Source organism: Chiloscyllium plagiosum, chromosome 37 (assembly GCF_004010195.1).
Source record: "Chiloscyllium plagiosum isolate BGI_BamShark_2017 chromosome 37, ASM401019v2, whole genome shotgun sequence".
NCBI classification, from domain to species: Eukaryota; Metazoa; Chordata; class Chondrichthyes; order Orectolobiformes; family Hemiscylliidae; genus Chiloscyllium; species Chiloscyllium plagiosum.
This window is the reverse complement of record NC_057746.1, coordinates 20,263,020-20,284,537: the sequence shown is the minus strand read 5'-3', so window position 1 is coordinate 20,284,537 and position 21,518 is coordinate 20,263,020. Positions and strand designations below refer to the sequence as shown.

General features: G+C 44.8%; 1 protein-coding gene across 6 annotated transcripts in view; it reads right to left on the bottom strand.

The window, feature by feature from the left end:
• Window positions 1–5,283: 5,283 nt before the first annotated feature.
• The window catches only part of LOC122541351 (RNA-binding protein 4B-like), a 20,247-nt gene continuing 4,012 nt past the window's right edge, over window positions 5,284–21,518 (bottom strand). The window contains exons 2-6 of one of the 6 annotated variants that reach the window (XR_006309575.1): window positions 19,574–19,880; window positions 14,595–15,395; window positions 10,688–11,084; window positions 10,357–10,483; window positions 8,718–9,158 (exon numbers count right to left, since the gene is read on the bottom strand). Coding sequence is in view for 2 of the 6 variants with exons in the window: in XM_043678045.1 (XP_043533980.1) it covers window positions 14,602–15,395; window positions 19,574–19,880 (1,101 nt within the window). In the remaining 4 variants the exon portion in view is untranslated. Of the gene's footprint in view, window positions 6,549–8,717; window positions 9,159–10,356; window positions 11,085–14,594; window positions 15,396–19,573; window positions 19,881–21,518 lie in introns of those variants that run through there. The other 5 variants (XR_006309576.1, XR_006309573.1, XR_006309574.1 and 2 more) reach the window with 5 other exon arrangements.

Genomic DNA, 21,518 nt, shown 5'->3' with positions numbered 1-21,518 from the left:
ACTCCAAGGTCTCTTTGTTCAGCAACACTCCCTGGGACCTTACCATTAAGTGTATAAGTCCTGCTAAGATTTGCTTTCCCAAAATGCAGCACCTCGCATTTATCTGAATTAAACTCCATCTGCCACTTCTCAGCCCATTGGCCCATCTGGTCCGGATCCTGGTGTAATCTGAGGTAACCCTCTTCGCTGTCCACTACACCTCCAATTTTGGTGTCATCTGTAAACTTACTGACTGTACGGAGGGAGTTGGGATTAAATGTTCTACATACACCAATTCAATAATCTTGCGCATTTATAAAAATCACACGTTAAATGGCCCAGGTTCAATCTCCTGACTAAGTTAGACTTTTGTAGCCAGAAATATTGGTATTTAAATGGAAATAATCAATGGAGAAAAACCAACAACTTATATAGAATGGCTAAAAGTGCTTCGGGGGGGCAAAGTGACCAAAATAAATAGTAGTCATGACCAAAGGTTAGGTTATATGAAGGACTACAAAGAGAGTAAGGGAAGGGAAATAGGTGAAATTTAAATATGAAACACCAAATTAAATCAAATACGCTGGATAAGAAAGCATAAACCCTCTCTCAGTGATGAACTAATGAGGGTAAGAGAAAACCTGGTGTCATTTCAAAGCTGCTTTAGCTTAGCACTGAAGTTCAGTTGCTTATGAAATCCGTCGCTATAATAGTGAACTTTTAGCTTCTGTTAGATTGACAGCCAACCAGCAGTAGATCAAAGCATGTGCTGGGAGAGATATCTCCCCACTCCTTTATCCCCATACAGAAAACTTGGCACGTCTTCAGACCAGTCATGTTGGGTTTGCACAGTCCAATCTCCTGTAAGCTCTGGAATAAAGGGGGAAAAAGATGTACCCAACATTACCCTCACCGATGGCCACCTTTGTGGGCGGCTGCATCAAGCTGTGTGTGGATCCCTGGTACACAAACACCAAGTGTCACTACATACTGAGGTTCTACCTGTCCCTGGGATTGGGAAGGATGGGCCTGGCCTTGCTTGGGCAGAACATTCCGAGTAGTCGGACCGTTCTATATCACCTGTCCTTCGTGGAGAAATTGGCAAAGAGGAACACCTTTGATCACAGGTCTATCAGGAAGTGGTCAGCATTTAACGCCTTCAAGACCCTGAAGGATAAGGAGAGGGTGGATCCTGTCGCCTGGTTCCCTCAGAACACTGTCAAAGTCATTCAAAAGAATGCCTCATCACCAGAACTTTCCAACAGGCACCAAGACATCGCTCAGCTGGTGGTGAGAAGGGCACTGCCTGTCGGATCCTTCCTGTGCGTCACCGCACAGAGATTGATATATATTTCAGTCTGGAATGTGCTTTTAACAAAGAAGGTGCAGAGAGAGAGAGAGATGTCGTTGAGGTTCGTCCTGAGCAGATCCATGATGTGGGACTCTGTGCTTTATGGTCTGTTCCCTGGGACACACATTCAAACTGCACCTGGAGGACCGGTACCTCGGTGAAAGACGCTCTTTGGCCTGCCTGAAACCCGTCGATCTTCCAGAGCAAGGAGTTGACCCCGAGCGAGTGTTGCAGACTGGCACATTCCAAGGTCCAGGACTGGGTGCTGAGGAATGCACTAAAGCCTGGGGCAGCTGCTGCCAAGGGACAGTGGGGAAAGACCACTGGCTGGGGTCTTCCTGTCAAAACATTACAAGGGTCTGTTCAGTTACCAGACCCTCTCATTGCGTTAATGTACGTAAAATGTCCCGCGTGAGTAAGAAATGTCTTTGGTTTTGCATTTGCAAGCAATGTCAAATTCCAATGTTCTTTGTATATAAATTGGGTCTGGGGAGGTGATGACCTTGTGGTTTTATCACTAGTCTAGGAATCTAGAGACCCTGGTAATGTTCTGGGTGAACCTGGTTCAAATCCTACCATGGCAGGTCCTCATGTGACTTCAGACCCAGAGCAATGTGGTTGACACTGAACTGCCCTCTGGATAATAAATGCTGGCTTGACCAGTGATGCCTACATGTCACAAATGAAAAGAAACTGCTTTAGTGTAGAGAAAGATTTTTTTTTAATGAACAAAATATATTTTTGCAAGAAAATAAATTCTGCAATTGTCTAGCAACATGAGACAAGGTAAATACATAAAGCCGTATGTTCTGAATGTTGTAACAAGGATATCAGAGACCATTACGTTGTAGAGGATGGATTGCAATTTAGGTTACACCCCAAAGGAAGTTTGTAGACAATGCAATTTGGACCGTATGCATCCAATATCTACTTTTACTGGTGTAAACCAGGGTTTCCCAAACATTACCCCAGTGTGATTCCACTTCAAGGCTTGCAAATTGTTGTTATGGATCTGTGGGACCTGTGAGCTGGAGGATTGTGGAGCAGAGTCTACAGTGGTGGTGGTAACCTATGAGAGTGTGAGCGAAGGGGGTCTGTCTGTCACAGCAGAAGTAGCTATGACTCAGAGCTCCATTGCAGCCCATTGCTGCCCTGGATCCTGTGACCCCAACATTTCAGTTTCTGACCCCAATCCCCATTTTGGAAATTCTTGACATAAACCATGATCCGTTTTATTCCTTAAGCACTTGAAAAAAGACAAATCATGCGTCCTTACCCTTGCCAAAAGGATGAGAACGAGGGAATACTGAGATGTCTCGGTAATGAAATTGACCAGGAGACGAAGGTAAGTGAGTACCTGGGAACAATCATGATCATGAAAGGGGTAGTGTTTGGCAAACTAATGGAGCCAATGTAGACAAGTCACCTAGCCCAGACGGATTACATCCCAGGGTACCAAAAGAAAGAGCAAATGCACTTGCAGTAATTTTCTAAAATTTGTTGGGACTTGGGGCAGTTCCAACAGATTGGAAAACTGCAAATGTGACACCACTGTTTAAAGAGGGGACAGAAGGTGGGCAATTACAGAAGCTTAACTTCTGTAGTGGAGAAAATGCTTGAATCTCTTATCAAGGAAGAAATAGCAAGACATCTAGATAGAAATTGTCCCATTGGGCAGATACAGCATGGGTTCATGAAAGGCAGGTCATGCTTAACTAATCTCCTGGAATTTGATGAAGACATTCCAAGCAGGGTGGATAACGGAGACCCAGTAGATGTCACGTATCTCGATTTCCAAAAGGCATTCAACAAGATGCCTTAGAAAAGGCACAAGATAAAGATGGAAGGCGTTACGGGCAATGTGTTTAGCATCATTAGAGGATTGGTTAATTAATAGGATGCAGAGAGTGGGGGTAAATAAGTGCTTTTCTGGTTGGCAATCAGTAGCTAGTGGTGTGCCTCACGGATCAGTGTTGGTACTGCAATTATGCACAATTTACATAGATGATTTGGAGTTGGGGACCATGTGTAGTGTGTCAAAGTTTGCAGATGATACAGAGCAAAATGTGCAGGGGACTATGAAAATTTACAGAGGGACGTAGGTAGTTTAAGTGAGTGAGCAAAGCTCTGGCAAATGGAGTACAATGTTAATGAATGCAAAGTTGTCCATTTTGGTATGAACAACAGTAAAAAGGACTATTACTTGAATGGTAAAAAATTGCAGCATGTTGCTGTGCAGAGGGATCTGGGTGTCCTTGTGTGTTGGTCTGCGGGTGCATGTCTCTCATTGCTGAAGGGATTGAGTTTAAATAGTGGGGGGGGGGGCATGTTGCAGCTACACAGCATGCTGGTCAGGCCACATCTAGAGTAATGTGTGCAAGTTTGGCCTCCTTACTTGAGAAAGTTGTCTTGGCACTAGAGAGTGCGCAGAGGGGGTTCACTAGGTTGATTCCGGAGTTGAGGGGGTTGGCTTATGAGGAGAGACCGAGTAGAGTGGAATTATATTCATTGGAATTCAGAAGAATGGGGGATGGGGGATCTTATAGAAACATATACAATTATGAAGGGAGTAGGATAACATAAAAGTAGGATGTCTTCACTCATGGGTGAAACTAGGACACGAGGGCTTAGCCTCAAAATTAGGGGGAAGCAGATTTCCGACCAAAGTGAGAAGGAACTTCTTCCCCGAGGTTTGTGAATCTATGGAATTCCCTGCCCAGTGAAATAGTTGGGACTTCCTCATTGAATGCAACTAAAGCTAAGATAGAAAAATTTCTGAACAGTAAAGGAATCGAGGGATGTGGTGAGTGAGGGGGGTAAGGGGAGCGGAGTCCACGAAAAGTTTAGCCGTGATCTTATTGAATGGCTGACCAGGCTAGTGGGACCAGATGGCCTAATCCTGCTCCTCGTTCTTATATCTTGATGCATATATTTTGAGATTTTAAATTGAATGCTTTGAGATACAAACCGATATAATGGACTAAGTTATTTTGTTGCCAACAAGTGATTAACTTGGTAGTTTACAGGAGGCAAGAATCAGTATTACCTACTTTAATTCCACTTACAGCCCAAAATTCCTTCACTGGTCCACTTATTATGTTGTGCCTTCCTCCATTATAGACTCTCGTACTTGTTAATGACAACTTGTGGTTTTGAGCTTGTAAATTTGCCACAGTTTCATAGCCCAATTGAGGTCATTGTAGACAGTATTCCTGTCCTTTGGAGAATCAACCATCCGAGCAACACATCTATACTCATTTCTTAGCTGTTGTTAACAAATTTCTGCTCAAAGAATAACAACGTGCTTGTCTAACCAAAGTAATCCGAACAAAAGCTGGTTGTTGCCACTCTGCGGATTTTGAACATCAGTTTGTGTCATCATTTTTCCAGCCAATTTGATATTAGTAGGTCACAAGGTTCACAAAAGTTCAACATTGCCGGTAGTCTCTTTATTCATCTCTTTCCAGCACCCCAACTTGTCTCCAACTGTGTCCTTATCACAATATGATTGCACCTTGCTTCAGCGTTGGGTTTACAATATTTTATTGGACAGTTTACAATATTTGATGGTGTAAGGGTTGCCCATATTTGAAAGACACAAAATGGCCGACAAGGCTTAAACAGAATTAAACAGCCTGCTCCAACATTAAGTGAAACACAGATGTACCTGTGAACCGGAGGCCTACCACAAACAGCCATCCAAGACAGTTTGATAAAAGGATGTCTAAGGATAGACACAAGTTTTTTAAACTACAAGTGGTTGATTCCAGCCTCATTAATGAAAGGATTTTGTCCGATTAGGCAAACAGCACCACTTTGAAAAAGGAGCGTAAATCTCATTCAGCCTAACTCATCATACAGCTGTGAAGGACAGGTAAAGTTATTTTGTCGTAAACAGTTGTTTCTTTGAAGTTATTCACAATATTAAGAAATAGGTTCTAGTTAAAGATTCATCAGATAGTCACAAAGATTTTAATGTAATCACAGATACACATATATAACAAAAATATAATAGAAGCATTACAGGGAAAACATTCAAACATAGGTGTGCAAGTTAATTCAGTCTCAGATAATACTTTCCTTATCTTTTTAAAAAAAAATGCCTGGCACATCCTGAAAAAAATAGATTGATCACAACTTAGTTAAAAAATGCTAACCATTGGAAGTAGCTGTAAAAGTTTACATAACTAACCTTATAATATGAATGAACACTACAAATCTCTCAGCAGTTAGTTAGAACCAACTGTCTGTTGTATTTTGGGAGAGTGGATAATATGAGAGGTATAACAGAATTTGATAGAGATAGCACACAGACCTGGATGCTCGCTAATGGTGCATGGAATACAACGAATAACAGAATTCAATCAGTCCGTAGACATGAGCAAGTCTGGGACAGGTCCAAAGGAACATAACCAGTAATTTTGGAATGATAATTAGTAGGATGCATTGAAAGTTACAATGTCTGTTAAACACGATGGGATTCACAGGAACCTGGGGCTGTCCATAGGAATGCCCATCATTGATTAGGCGTTTCACAGGATTGGTGTACGGAATAAGGGGAATGACAGTGACCACGTTGTATGTGATTATTATAACAACACAATGTATAAAAATGCTGTATTTCATTGTAAAAAAGTCAGAGCATCATTGATGTCTCTTCCAATCTGAGCTGAAGTTTGAGAACAACTGGGTTCTCATATCAGGACCAGATTTGGGGAAGATATTTGGCCTTCTCCCTGCATTGACTGGTTGTTGCTTGAACAAGAATAAAGTCTGCCACATGCCTGAATCCTCCCTATCTCCTGAGTCTTTGCCACCCGGCTGCGGGGGAGATAGCTAATACTACTATGCAAAATTTGGTATTCTTAGACGCATTACTCTTACTCTATTAATCAAAATGATTAAGTTACTCATTACATTCAGTATTAATAGTGGCACAGCAAATTTTAACTTGAGCATGTTCATTTTGGTAAGACTAAGCAGGGCAGGACTGACAGTTTACGGTAAGGCCCTTGGGAGTATTATAAGACAAGACACCGAGGGGTGTAGGTGCACAGTTCCTTGGAAGTGGTGTCACAGGTAGACAAGGTAGCAAAGCAGGCATGCTTACCATCATCGGTCAGAGCACTGAGTACATGAGTTAGGATGTCATTTAAATGCAGCAGAAGACATTGGCAACACCATATTTGGAGTACAGCATACAGTTTTGGTCACCCTGCTGTAGGAAAGATATCAAATTGAAAAGGCTGCAAAAAAAAACATTTACAAGGATGTTACTGAGACTGGAGAGTTTTAGTTATTAAGAGAGGCTGGGACTTTTTCCCCTGGAGCATAGGAGGCTGAGGAGTGACCTTACATAATGATTTATAAAATCATTAAGGGTGTGGATAAAACGAATAGCCAAAGTCTTTTCCCCAGGGTAGCCGAGTCCAAAACTAGAGGGTTTAAAGGTGAGTGGGAAATTATATAAAAGGGACCAGGAGTAAGATTTTCCACAGAGAGCATGTGCATGTATGGAATGAGCTGCCCAGAGCAAGTAGTGGTAGCAGGTATGATTACAACATATAAAATATATTTGCATAGGTATACGAACAGGGAAGGTTTAGAGACAACAGACCAAATCCGCCTCAGGCGACTCTGTGTGGAGTTTGCACATTCTCCCCGTGTCTGCGTGGGTTTCCTCCGGGTGCTCCGGTTTCCTCCCACAATCCAAAAAAATGTGCAGGGGTTAGGTGAATTGGCCATGCTAAATTGCCCGTAGTGTTAGGTGTAGGTGTAAATGTAGGAGAATGGGTCTGGGTGGGTTACGCTTCGGCGGGTCGGTGTGGACTTGTTGGGCCGAAGGGCCTGTTTCCACACTGTAAGTAATCTAATCTAAAAGTAATCTAATCTAATCAAATGCAGGGAAGTGGGACTAGTTTAGGGAACCTGGGCTAAAAGGTCTGTTTTTCTGTTATATGTCTCTGTTAGTCAAAACAAGGAGCAGAAGTTTGTCTGAAACTCTTTATAACTTAGCACTCCCTTAAAAGATGCTTCTGCATAAACACGCTCCATCCATTTGATTAGTATGTGAACATGATTACCCAAGGTGCCACCTATTGTTTTTACTCCCTTTCTGCCAAATAAATGGCCTTCAGATACCACCCTACATTTTGCAGTCGGGTGTGTTCATGCTCCTTCACGTTAAATTTCCTTTGCTTCTGGTGGTGGTGCTGGTACTGCACGAGTAACTCAGGGGAAAAAAAAGGTCATCCTCCCGGTCACCAACTGCTCCAGTATTCAAATAAACTGGTGATATTATCGCTGCCTCTGATCCCCAAGTTTATGTTGGGATGAGAAGCTCCACTTATCCTTAACTGCCAAAGCTCATTCACCTCTCCTGAGACAGGAGACTGAGCTCAGCACACAATCCATACAGTGTACAAACAGGCCACTCGGCCCAACGAGTCCACACTGACCTTGCAAAGAGCATCCCACTCAGACTCAGACCCAACCCCGTGGCTAACACACCTGACCTACCCATCCCCGGACACTACAGAGCAACTTAGCATGGCCAATACACCTAAATTGCACATCTTTGGACTCTGGGAGGAAATTGGAGCACCTGGCAGAAATCCACACAGACAAGGGGAGAAGGTACAAACTACACATAGACAGCCACCCAAGGGTAGAATCAAATCTGGGTCAGTGACACTGAGAGGCAGCAGTGCTAACCCCCAATGAGCCACCATACTGTCCTAGGTACATCTCTCACACAGGTTAATCTACGTCATTACTCATCCCTCCACAAGTGCAGAAGATTCAGTAACCATATAACTGAGGCGATTATTTAGGAAGATTACAGGATTTGAAGGTTGCTTAAAGACTATTCCTTTAGAAGGGTGAGGAGAAAGAAATTCAGAAGAAAGATATAATGCCTTAAAGTTAGAAGTAGATCATCTCCTGAAAGAGGTCGTTACAGGATTTTCACAATGCATGATCGTTTCATGGTCCTTGTGAAACTATGGTTCAATTCCACATTTCATTCACTCAATTTAAATTGTGCCAATTACCACAGTACAGCCATGGTTCTAGATTATAGGGTTCAATCATTGCTTACCACCTTCACATCAGGAAGACAATGACACCTTTTTCTGCTGAAACATTTTTTTTTACAATTTCTTGTAAAACAGGATGATGGCGTCACTTGCTGGACCAGCATTTATTGCCCCAGTTAAGAGTCAATCACATCGCTGTGAGTCTGGAGTCACACGTAGGCCCGACCAGGTAGGGATGGCCATTTCCTTCCCTAAGTGAACCGGATGGGTTTTCCGACAATTGGCAAACCGCTGTGCGCCCTCCTCCAAAATGAGACTGGCAGTGAAAAACACTGTACACAAACTCAGCATCAGGTCCAATACTGATCATTTATTGCAGGGTACTACAAGGGCGGCTATATTACGGCCACAATCCACTTTAAACTAGAGGACAACTTCACGTCAGAGAGAGTTCACCCATTACAAAACACAGTTACAAGTAACATCAAACCAAAAGATTTTTATTCTCTTCCTTTGGAAAAAAATTGCAACGTACAGAACTTTCAAAAAAAAGGCAAAAAAAACAATGGTCACAGATCTTGAGAAAAAAGACAAGTTTTTGCAGCTATTTCCTTCCTTCTTTAGTTTAAAAAAAAAGAGAGAACCATCAATATTTAGGTATACAGATAGCATTTTCCCCTGGTGTCCTCCGCGCTAAATCCCGACGGTGAGTGTAATCCGCACAACGTACGACCCGAGTTTGTGTGTGTACCAAGGGAAACCGCGGTTCTCGTCAACGGGTATTACCAAACCTGCAAAAGGAAGCACATCACAGACTGTTCAAAGACCCGCTGCTCACCACTGGAGTAGTACGTACACACAACTCGCAAAAGCGAGCGACTCAGGCAACAGTCATGGCCACTTCTAATACTTTGACTGATTTTTCTTTTCTTTTTTAAAAAAAAAGTATGACACCTGGAAGAGGAGTGGGAAGGGAGGGGGGAGAAGGGTGACGGCATAGAGAAACAAAGCAGAAGGGAAAGAAAAGATGATAGAAAAATTGATTTGGATTTCTTCAAAGTTTCACTGCCTTGCCTGCTCCACCTCTGCCTGTACAGTTTTTGGAGTCTAGCACCTCAGCATGGTACAGTGGAGCCAAGCAGAGTAGTAACCCAGGTTCAGTTACCATCCAGACAGGGGAGCTACATTTTGGTGTGGGGGAAAACAAGGTTACAACTGTCTGCCACAGGTTATTAAGATGAAGGAAGGGTTTTGGTTTCCTGCTTCTGATCATTTAACCAATGACAGCTCAGAGAGAGACAGGACTGGCGTATCAAATCTGACTCAATACATGACAAACACACTCATTGGTCAGGTTCACGGACAACAGAGGATGTCTTTGTTATGACCAAAAACACACCTGCAACCAACATCCTCCTGGCTGACAATCCCACCCTCTAAATTCCAGTTCGCTGAAAACATGCCCGATGTGGACCAATCTGTGTCACCCGTGCTTGCTAACCTAGATCAGCTCCCATTCCAGCAATGCCTCAGACTACAAAGACTTCCATGCCTGTGCTCAAATCCTTCAAGGGTTTTTGCTCTTCTGTTCTCTCTAACCACTTCCAGTCCTGTGAGCTTCAGGATCTCAGCGCTTCCTGAGTTTTGGTCTCCTGCGCACTCGCCGTTGCCAGTAGCCCATAACTGCGCTGTTCTTGCCATTCTGGAGCCTGAGCTCACGAGTTCTCCTCCCTCCCACCCTCCTTTGAAAAAAGGTCCACTCTTAAAAACGAAGCTCTGGGACCAAACTTTTGGTCACCCTCTGACAGCAACTCTACCAGCAGCTCCTTGTTAAACTCTGATTTGAGATTTGCCCTTGTTAAACGTACAAGTTCGACCATGTTAGAGGGAACATGGAAGTGCACAGCAAATGGGAACACCCATCTCCCGGAGCTGACAAGGTGACAGCCTCCCACTGGAGTCCTTCTTAGATTGCGATCAGATTCTTACACACGTCACCACGCAGCAGTCAGTTTAAATTTCTGTTTTCGGTGGTGTGGCTAACATTCTGCACTTCCGTCTCCCTCTCTTTCTCTCTCTCTCCCTCTTGAGCCTCAGCCGATGGCGAAATTGGAGACTGGGAAGGGGACAAGAGCAGGATGTTAAAATTGGCCGCCGCGTTGTCAGTGCACCCTGGGATACCTTCATACCTTCGCGGTGCCTGGCGCCTCTCCGCCATAACAGGCACCCCCACCCCCACCTCCCCTGACAACCTGGGGAGGAAGGGAGAGCAGGGTGGTGGGGTGGGGAGAAGCGTGCGTGTGCCCGCGCGTGTACGTACGCGTCTATCGAGAGGTCACGCACTTGGTCCGCGCCGCGTCGCTCTGCGCTGCCGACAGCCGCTGAACGGAAAACAAAAAAAAAGGAAAAGTATCACTCGGGAAGGGGGCACCTATTGGAACCTCATCCCTGAGAGAGTTCAGTGAGGGAGGGAGGGAGGGAGGGAGGAACGGTTTAATGGCTGCGGGTGGGGGTGGGGGTGAGGTGGATGGGGTGGGGGCTTAGGTTTAAAAAAATAGAAAATTCCAACAGAAAAAAAAAACCAAAATAAAACGGACAAGAGAAACAGGTGCTGCGCCAGTTACCACAAAATGTAACCTGAAGCTAGTCTGAGAGTTGCTATTTTCCACTGGCTCCGCTGGTGGGGTACAGGAGCTGGGTTTCCAACAGGCACAAAACTGTTAAAGAGGAGGGGAGATGACACAGCATTTCAGTTCATTCAACAAACCTACAATCTCCGCGAGCTTCACAGTGGCTTTTCTCAAAAAAGAACAAAATTGCTAGCAAGACTGTCAGACATGAAATGTCATGACGCTCGTCATTTGTCCTGTTAATACTGGCCAAAGCATTCTGTGATGCAACTGGCCGTGGTGACACTGATAGAGATCGCTTGCTCCTGGCCTCTGTTTCAGTCCACGCCTTTCCCCTCCGGCTGCATCACGAAGCAGGCTGAAGGGAGCAGGGCTCCCAGGATACTTTCCAAAATGCTTTGATGACAGTTTGCCTCAAGAGAGGCCTCAAATGGTGGTTAATTTGGGATTAGTATCAGAAGCACAAAGGATGACGAGAGGAGAGGGGGTGAGGGGAGATATGCGATGGGAAATGTACGAGTATCTGTTTGCACTCTGCAGCCCTCCCACAACATAATAGGTTTGTGGAGCACAAAGTACATTGCAGAGTGTGGCCAGCAAAAGCAGATAAACCAGACCATCTAAAAAGTTTATGGTAAATACTTAAAACAAAAGCCTATAAATCTCAGCTGTGCACACAACACACCTTCCCTCCATGGGCAGCTATACAAAAGGGGCAGAAACCAAAAAAAACCCCAATAACACCACCTTCTGGCACATGCAACAGGCTCAGCCTGCAGTACGAAAAGTCCACTCACACACAACTGCACCACTTGCCTTAGTGTTATCAGCTTGTGCAGTATAAACAACAAACCTGGTGGACAAAGCCCCTTTCTAACTAAAGAGGGAAAACAAGGACTGTGGGGCCACCCCACTGCTGGCTGAGTGTGAAAGCTTACTGGGCGCAGACGGGTGCACTGCAGTGCCTCAGTGGCACAGAAACCGTTCTCGATTTCAGTCATGCTGGGTCAGACCTGGGAAACGTACCCTGGGCAAGGACAGACCCCGCCCCCCCCCCCACTGGTAGTCTGGATGGAATTGGCCTCATCAGCGAAAGCTCCCTCCAGGAGTTGCACCAATGGGGAAGGAGCACACCAAATAAAAAAAATACTCCCCAGGCAGTCACAGGAAATAGGTCACTGAAAAGTACCAGCAAATGTGTACTCAAATAGGACTGAGTATCTTCAGGAGAGAAGATAAAACCTTAGGGGCAGTAAACAAAGAGCGCCAACTATGCATAAATATTCTGGCTCATTCATAAAACAGTCAAACTAACACACAAGAGGCAGAACCAATGCAACTGCGTGCTAACAGAAGAGAGAATGGCATGAGGAGTGATAACATTTAAAAAGTCAGCATAACAATGATCAGTCAACCAACCACTTGTGGCTAAACAGCCATGCCCGGCACCTTAAAGATTCAGATTGGAGAGGGGACTGAGGGGTGACCTCAGAACATAGCCAGTTGTCCTCTGCCACACAAGAGTTCAGCCTGGTTTTCATAGGCTAGAAGGAAACCAAAGACTGCAGCAGGTCAAATAGTTCAGAGCTGCTGCGTGTGGATGGCAAGATTCCAAGTCAGCTCACTTGAATGTAAGGATGCCCTCTGCTGATCCCTGGATCAGTCACACCAACCAGTATTCAGAGCTGAGCTGCTACTCCCACCTTACCTGGACTTACCTACTTCCCATTTATCAGAGCATCAAGCTTCTGAGATCTATGACATGAAGATACACACCACAAAATCTCAATTCAAGGCAAGTGGGACAGAAGGAAAACAAAACATGGGGCAGTTGTGAGGTTTTTTATTTCCTGAAAGAATGACTAATGCAAATTCAGTTGTGACTTTCAAAAGGGAATTTTGGAATACTGTGCGCGGTTTTGGGCCCCATATCTCAGGAAGGACGTACTGGCCCTAGACAGTGTTCAGATGAGGTTCGTGAGAATGGGCCCAGGAATGAAAAGCTTAACATATGAAGACTCTGGGTCTACACTCGATGGGGTTTAAAAGGATGGGGGGGGGGGGGGAGAAATCGAATTGAAACAGAGAATACTGAATGGTCAGAACAGAGTGGACGTTGGGAAGATGTTTCCATTGGTAGGAAAGACTAGGACCACAGGGCACAGCCTTCAAGTAAAGGGAAGGCCTTTTCGAATGGAGAGAAGGAGAAACTTCTTCAGCCAGAGAGTGGAGAATCTGTGAAACTGACTGCCACAGAAGGCTGCGGAGGCCAGCTCACTGAGGATAGTTAAGACTGAGAAAGATAGTTTCTTGATATCAAGGGGATCAAGGGTTACGGGGAGAAGGCAGGAGAATGGGACTGGGAAACTTAACAGCCATAATCGAAAGGCCTAACTTCTGCCCCTATGTCTGATGGAATATAGGAAGGGGAAGGAATAAGAATGTGGACCGAATTGAGGGCATTCTCAAAAGGTTGCAAGTGACACACCCATCAGAACTTTTAGGAATGAGTAGAGGGTTGGACGGAAGGAGGAGAGGGGAGAAAAAACTAACTCAAAAGCTTTGTCAGGATAGGCATGGAACTAAATACTACAGCCACCTTGCATGCACTAGAACTGCAAATGAAACCAACAAAAACTTGGGAAATACACAGCAGGCCAAGCCAGCATCTGGAAATGAGGAAAAGACAGGTTTGTTCACCGTGGAAACCTCCGTCAGAGATGTGAAATCCCGGATCACAGCGTGAACCTGCCTTTCTCTTTAAACAGAGATGCCAATCAAGCTGATGTGCACTTCCGGCGTTATCAGCCTCTGCCTCAGGAGAAACAGACCCACTTGTTTCACCCCACATGCCCACCCCACCCCCAATCCTGGCAGCGGCCGGAGATCTCACTATGTTCCAGAAGTGGTCCCACTCAAACCAGATCGGCGGCACGTCGCTCAAACCGGACCGAGAACTCGCCCCCGCGACGCAGTCACAGGCCGCGTAGCCGACGGACGACAAACGGCGAGAAAGCCGGTCTTTCTTCGAAGACGGAAGGCATCAACCTACCGAACAGGACGCAAATTTACCCGGGGAAGAAATCGGAACCGATGCCAGGCCGATGGGAGGTGCTGTGCGTACAGGCACGCTGTCACAAAGGAAGAGCACGATCCAACAGTGTAGACGTGTGTGGGGGGAGGAAAAGCTTCCATCCACCCCCCACCTGCTCGCCTCTCCTCTCCCTCCTAGTCTGGTAGGCAGCGGAAGGAAGAGACCCATTGGTGCATGGCAAGGACCTGAGAACGAGAAAGCAGGCACCAACACCGCGCGAGCCACCATTCTCAACAGAGCAAAAACAACAGAAGCACTTCAGAAACGAGAAAATTAACAAAAAAAAAAGGAGGTAAAAAGAAACACGCGCGCACGCACACAAAACCAGGAACGGCGCTCCAAGGACCCGCTCAGACACACTACACCGCCACTCACGGAACTGGAACCTTACGCCAACAAGTTAAAACACAGAGGTGGGGCCAATTCACAGCATTGACAAGCTGCCCAAAGAGTTCCGGAACGTGCAGCCAAATTATAGTGATCTTAAAAAAGGATCCACTCACCTTGTGACTAATAAGCGGAGTATTGAGAATGGTCTGCGTAGGCCTCTGCTGTTGTACCCGCTGTAGAGTAGGCACCACTGTTGCTCATGGTGTGTCCATAGTCATACGCATAGGCAGCAGCGGCGGCTGCGTAGTCACTGGCACTGTAGTTGGCACTGGCGTAGTCAGCGGTCGTGGTAGCAGCAGCATAGTTGCCAGTGGCGTAGTTAGCGCTGGCATAGTCTTGAGCAGCGTAGCTGGCAGCAGCAGCAGCGTAGTCACTGGCAGTATACTCGGCAGTGGAGGTGGCTGCCCCATAGTCGGAGTTAGTGGCAGCAGCTGCAGCTGCGGCAGCGGCATACTCAGTCGCGGCAGTGGCATAGTCGGTGATGGTCGATGCGGTCGGCCGCCGCAGTGGGCTCCGATCCCGGGTGTAATAGGTCGGTGGCTGGCTTATAGAGCTCTGGCTGTATGCCTCCAACGCTTTAGGCATGCGTTCTCTCATGGAAGCGCCGTAGCCAGCCATAGGGGTGCCCCAGCGGTCTGGGTACGGAGTCCCCACTGCTCCATATGCCCCAGCTCGATACTTCTCATAGTAGTCGACATACCTGCTGTCGTAAAAGGGCTGCTCCCCATAACGGTGGTGCATGGCGTACGGGTCAAGGTAGTCATGAGCAAAGCCAAGGCCCATCTCCTGCCGATCTGCAGGGCACTCTTTGGACCAATGGCCATCTTTCCCACAACGGAAACAGGTGTTCTTCTCACCCATCCCAGGCTGTACCCGCAGCCGACTCTTAGACAGTTCAACATGAATCCGTTTTCCTTTAATAAAGCAAAACAAGGAGATTCAAGCACATATCCTTTTCAATGATTGCAGGCCATTGCTACAAGAACCAGAGGGGGTGATTAATCTTTTCTTTAAAAGCAAACAACACTAAAACTAAGAAAAATAACAATTACTGGAAAAGAGAGAACAAAGAAAAGATTGTTTTCCAACCCTGATTGTTTAAACAATGCTATTACGCAATTTTTTTGTAGCAAGGGATTGCATGAAGATGGAACTACAGCTTTCCAGCAGAACTGACTTACACAATGCAGTCCCTTGAGCCTGCTCTGCCAGTGATTGCATCTTGGCCTCATCTCCAGTTGCCTGCCCACGCTGCATAACCCTTCAACCTGTTACTAATTAAAAATCTGTACGTTTACTCAACGTCCCACCACTCTCCGGCATAGTGAATTCCACAGACTCAACCCCTTGAGAGAAATGATTTCACCTCAACAATTTTCAATCAGCTGTGCCTTTCCTAAAACTATGATTTCTCATTCTAGAGAAAACAACTGCTACATTTACTTTGCCAATCCACTTTAGCATCTTACATACCTCAATTAGATATCCTCTCATTATACTAAACTCCAGAGGTTATAGGCAGACTGCTCAATCTCTCTTTGTAAGAACCACCCCTTTGGAATCAATCTAGTGAGGCTCCTCTCAACTACCTCCAATAAAACTAGAACCCTCAAGTAAGGAGTCCAAAATTACACACGATATTTCAGGTGCAGCCTCACGAATGTTTTGAACATTTGCAGAAATACTTTCCTATTTTCATGTTCTATTCCTTCAGCAACAATGCCAAAATTCCATTTGCCTTCCTTTTTACCTGCACACTAATTTTCTGTGTGTCATGCACAATGATAGCCAAAACCCTTTTACACCAAAGCATGCAAGTTTCTTTCTGTTTAGCTAAATTGCCTGTCTATCTCCCCTACCAAAATACAGATAACCTCACATTCATCTACATTAAACTTTATCTTCCAAATTTTGACCCATTCACCTCAACTATTCATATCATTTGTAAATGTATTTCTTCATCGCAACTTCCTTTCCCAGTTACTTCAGTGTCACCTGCAAGTTTGGCTTTATTACTTTTTAGGCCCATATCCGAAACATTGATATTGGATTGTAAATAGTTGGGGCCCCAAGGAGGGAACTCTCTGGCACCCGACTAGACAAAGACCCATTTGGTCTAACTCTCTGCTTTCTATTGGTTCGCCAATTCTCTACCTAACCCTAACAAATTATCCCTAATCTCACGTGATCTTACCTTGTGCACAACCTTATCAAATGCCTTCTTGAAGTCCATGTACACTACATCTACATGACTGCCATTACCCACATTGCTTGCTACATTTTCAAAGACCTCCACGAAACCGATCAAACATGATGTGCTCATAAACCACGCTGACTCTGGTGGACTGTATTTTGACTTTTCAACTGTCCTGATAGTGCTTCCTTAATAATGGATTCTAACAATTTCCCAACATCACTGGTGTGTAGTTTCCTACTTTCTGCCTCTCTGCCTTTTTGAATAAGAGTTTTACATTATCATTTTTCCCAAATCCATGCAATTTTAGATTGTAATAAATAACGAAGCCACGACCTCTGCTACCACTTCCTTTAACGTCCTTGGATGAAGGCCAGACACTGGGAACTTGCCTGCCTTCAATCTCAATAGTTTACTCAGTACTTTCTCCCCAGTGATGATGAATGCTCCAAGTTCATCCCTGTCGATAACCTCTGCATTAGCTGTTACTAGTTGGGTGGTACTACTGTCCTCCATTGTGAAAGCTGAAGCAAAATATTGATTTAGTTTCCCTGCTATTTCTGTTGTTCCCCCTTACTAACTGCCCAGTCTCATCCTCCAAGTGAAAACATTCCCTTATAATAGGGGATTTTGAAAGGTCCTGTAAAAAGAGAGGAGGAATCCAAGCTTCTATTGATCGTACTCCAAGATTGGATGTAATGGAAAAATAAAATCCAATATCTGGCAAACTACTTCAAAAGACTTGTAACCAGGTGCCAGGAATAATGCTTACCCAGAGTTAATTAGCACACCAATGCTCAAGCTAGTGTATGGGGTGGAAGATGGCTGTTGGCTGTGAAACCAAAATCCCACTGAAGCAATTTGTTTGCTGGGTTTGGTCAGGGCAAACGAAGGGGAAAATCATTCAACATACCCTAGTACAATATACTACAATGTATTGAGACACATGGCGCTCCCTACATTACTGCCTCCAAGCACCTATAGTCCCTATGAATAACACTCTCAATGGGTTAGAAGGCTAACTAGTTCCTCCAGCAGAAATACCTAGACAGACTATTTCTGTGCTGCAGTGCCAGAGATGTTGTCCTTCAGCTAAGATGTAAAGTGAAGTCCTATCTGTTCACTCAATTCTCACAAATAGTCTGCAGTGCAAAAAACCCTTTGTCTAGACACCTCAGCTGACATCCCATTGATAAATTATTTTTACATAGCTCCAAATGCTCTCTCAAACTCCAAGGGTGGCTGGGCAAGTCTGTACTAACATCACCGAATATGTATACAGTTTGAATGCATTGGTGATGAATATGCATTGTGTAACGTACCCTATACAAATCCCAATGATAACCAGTTAGATCACAACTATACAAAAGGAGCAATAAGACTGACAGTACAGTGTAACAACTTCTTAATACAATAAGATCAGCATCCTATGAATCGGTCAGCATGATTCAAACAGTACAGTATGCAAGCCTGCATTGAAATTGGATGATTCGTCAGCACATTGCTCTTTAAGCATTTAAAGCGAGCTGACCAACTGCATTGCAAAAGGAGGGGAAACGTGAATCATTTAGTATTATAAAATCATATGGGGAATGTACAGGGTAAACAGACAAGGTTTATCCTGGGGTGGGGGGAGGAAGAACTAGAGGGTATAGGTTTAGGGTGAGAGGGGAAACATTTAAAAAGGGATCTAAGGGGCAGCTTTTTCACACAAAGAGTGGTGCATGTTTGGAATGAGCTGCCAATTCAAAACTGCCTGTTTGGAAGTGATGGAGGCCAGGACAATTACAACATTTAAAAGGCATCTGGAGGTGTAGATGAATAGGAAGGGTTTGGAGGGAAATGGGCCGGGTGCTGGCAAATGGGACTAGATTAATTAGGGATATCTGGTTGGCATAGACGAGTTGAACCAAAGGGTCTGTTTCCACGCTGTACATCTCTATGGCTCCAAATGAAACAAATATAACGATCAGCTCTACAGCCACTTCATGTGAAACAGCTCGAAGGTTCTGCTGTCCAGCAACTTAAAAGTAACCCAAACACCTTTCTTCATTTTACTTTTTTAGATTTGCAACTAATCTGTTTAGTTATGACTAAACTTCCAGCACCAGTTCTTTTAAAGGCTGTTCATTATCAATGCCAACAACTGCAAATGCACCAATTTGTGGTGCGACATCAATGCAAAGCTAAGGAACTGCACCTTCCAGATATAAAAAGATGGCATTGCCTGTGTAATGTTTTCCTCATGTGACACCAACCCAGTCCAGGGATCAATCTAGTAAACCTCCTCTGAACATCTCCCTAAGGCACTAACATCCTTCGTTAAATAAGGGAGATTACTTTTCTCCCCTGTTTTTAACAAAAGAATCCAACCACAAACATTGCCAACACCTCATGCATATTTAACATGGATTCAACAGCCCCACTTCTTTTTAAAAACTTGAAACATTCATTCTGACGTTGCACCGAAACAGACCAACCACTAAACATATCCAATATTCACCCACTTGGGACTTAGTCGGCTGCTCTCTAGCATCCTAATTAAAAACCACAGTTTCAATTTCAACTCCAAACATTAAGCATAAAAAGCTCCCTGACCCTCCCAGTGCAGCCCTAGAGAGTGCAGTATTTTGGATAGGGCGCTAAACCAAACAGGTGGATGCAAAAGGTTTTGTGGTGCTATTTCTGATGCTGGATCCAATACATCAGATCCCAAGTAGCAGCAATAATAATCAAAAGGCTGAATATAGGTTGTCTATGCATGAGAAACTTTGATCATATAAGTCATTGACATCACAAAATGCTAACACCCCTGCCTTCACCATCAACTGCAGGGCTGAGCACTTAAACATTGGTTCATCCCAACTGTTTAGAACCACAGCATTCTATTAATTTCACCTTTTAACTCTGTGCCGTCCAGCCCCTTGATGGCCGCCATGGCATCCTCTCCCCTCTCCATGTGCACAAATGCATAATCTTTGATGATATCACACTCGAGGACTGTGCCATACTCTTCAAACTTCGCCTGCAGCTCCTGGCTGGTGCAGTTGGGGCTCACTTTGCCCACATGGAGTTTGGTGGAGGATTTGGTCATGCTCTTGCTGGCTTCCACATTGATGGCGACCCCATGCAGCTTGTAGTGATGCAGGTTCTCAATGGCCTCCTTTGCTGCTTCCTTGTTGTCCATATGCACAAATCCATAATTCTGGTTCAAGAAAGGAAAAAAAAATGCACAATGACTTACAATGACAGTCAATCATAAAAATTAAGTCAATAGAAAGCATTGTTTAAAAACATGATTAGAGTGGTGCTGGAAAAGCACAGCAGGTCAGGCAACATCCGAGGAGCAGGGAAATCGACCGATGAAGGGCTTTTGCCCAAAACATCAATTTTCCTGCTCCTCAAATGCTGGCTGACTTGCTGTGCTTTTCCAGTAGCACACTAATCTTGACTCTGATCTCCAGCATCTGCAGTGCCCACTTTCGCCATTGTTTAAAATCAGCTTTGTGGGGGCAGAGAACCTTCCAGCACGTGAACACACCACAGAATCTCTCAGTCTCAGTGTCTGTCATTGTTATTATTCATTGTCCAGCCATAGGTTCCCTGTAAAAGACTGTGGTGAATTGTCCTGGGGGGGGGGGGGAAGAAGAGGAGGGATTTGTTAATTGCTGTTGTGGGAAGGAGTTTAGAATTTTGATCCAGTGATAGTGAAGGAAGGATGATATATTTCCAAGTCAGGATAGGATGTTTCTTTTAAAGATAAATCAAACAAGATTTGGAGGGTAGGTGCTGAGAGGAGGTTTGCCCTTGTCGGAGGATATAGTTTCAGGGAGGCACAGTTGAGACAGAGATGAAGAGAAATTTCAAGGGGGTCATGAGCGTCTGGAATTCTTTGTGAGCAGCAGAGGCCGGGGCACCAAATATGTTCAGGGCTTAGTTGGCCAAGTCTACACTTAGAAAGGTGGGACAGGTGGAGGCAGGATTTAGATCAACCAAGACTCACTGAATGGTCTCCTCTGGTTCTCAACCTGACCACCATCAGGAACAGTATCTCCCCAAACGTGCTTTTCAGAACCTCTTCATGATTTGGAATACCTCCACTAAATCTCCTCTCAACCATCTCTTCTCAAAAGGTGAATCACCTTAAATTCTTCAATAGCCCCTCTGCAACCTCTCTTGGGAAGAGTTTAAAAGGGATATGGGACAAATGCTTGCAATTGGGAGCAGTTTAGCACATCTGGCTGATGTGCACAAGTTGGACTGAAGGGTTTTTCCATGCTGTATGTCTCTATGAAACTTTCACATCAATCCTCAATGTGACGGGACAGAATAACACATGCCAAATGAGGTCAAACTGATCTTTTATAAAGATCCCAGCTTTGGTACTTTGTGCCAGTCACATTAGCCAACGGTAGCAAGCACAGTGTGTGGGTTTTCTCCAGTGTTGGGTACCTCTGCATGACTCCCACCGCTGGTGCATGATCACCAACTGGGTAAAAGTTATGGGGAAGGGGTGTGAGAGTGAGCGTACAGTGGCAGGGATATTTTCCCAAGACCACAGCTGGGCCTTTGACACAAAACATCCACAGAAAACGTAGATGGGGAAGTCAGGTTTGAATTGCCACTGTCAAGAACAAAGTTTATTCTCAGATATGACACTGTTAGATGGACCAGCCTTCATTACCCATCCCTAACAGCCCAAGTGGCAGTTAAGAACATCAGCTGCATGGATCCAGAGTCACGTGTACATCAGAACATGAAAGACTGGCAGATTCCACCCGAAGAGACAATAACAAGCTGGACATAATTTTACATGAAAGTGGGGGAGAGGGTAGAGTTTGCC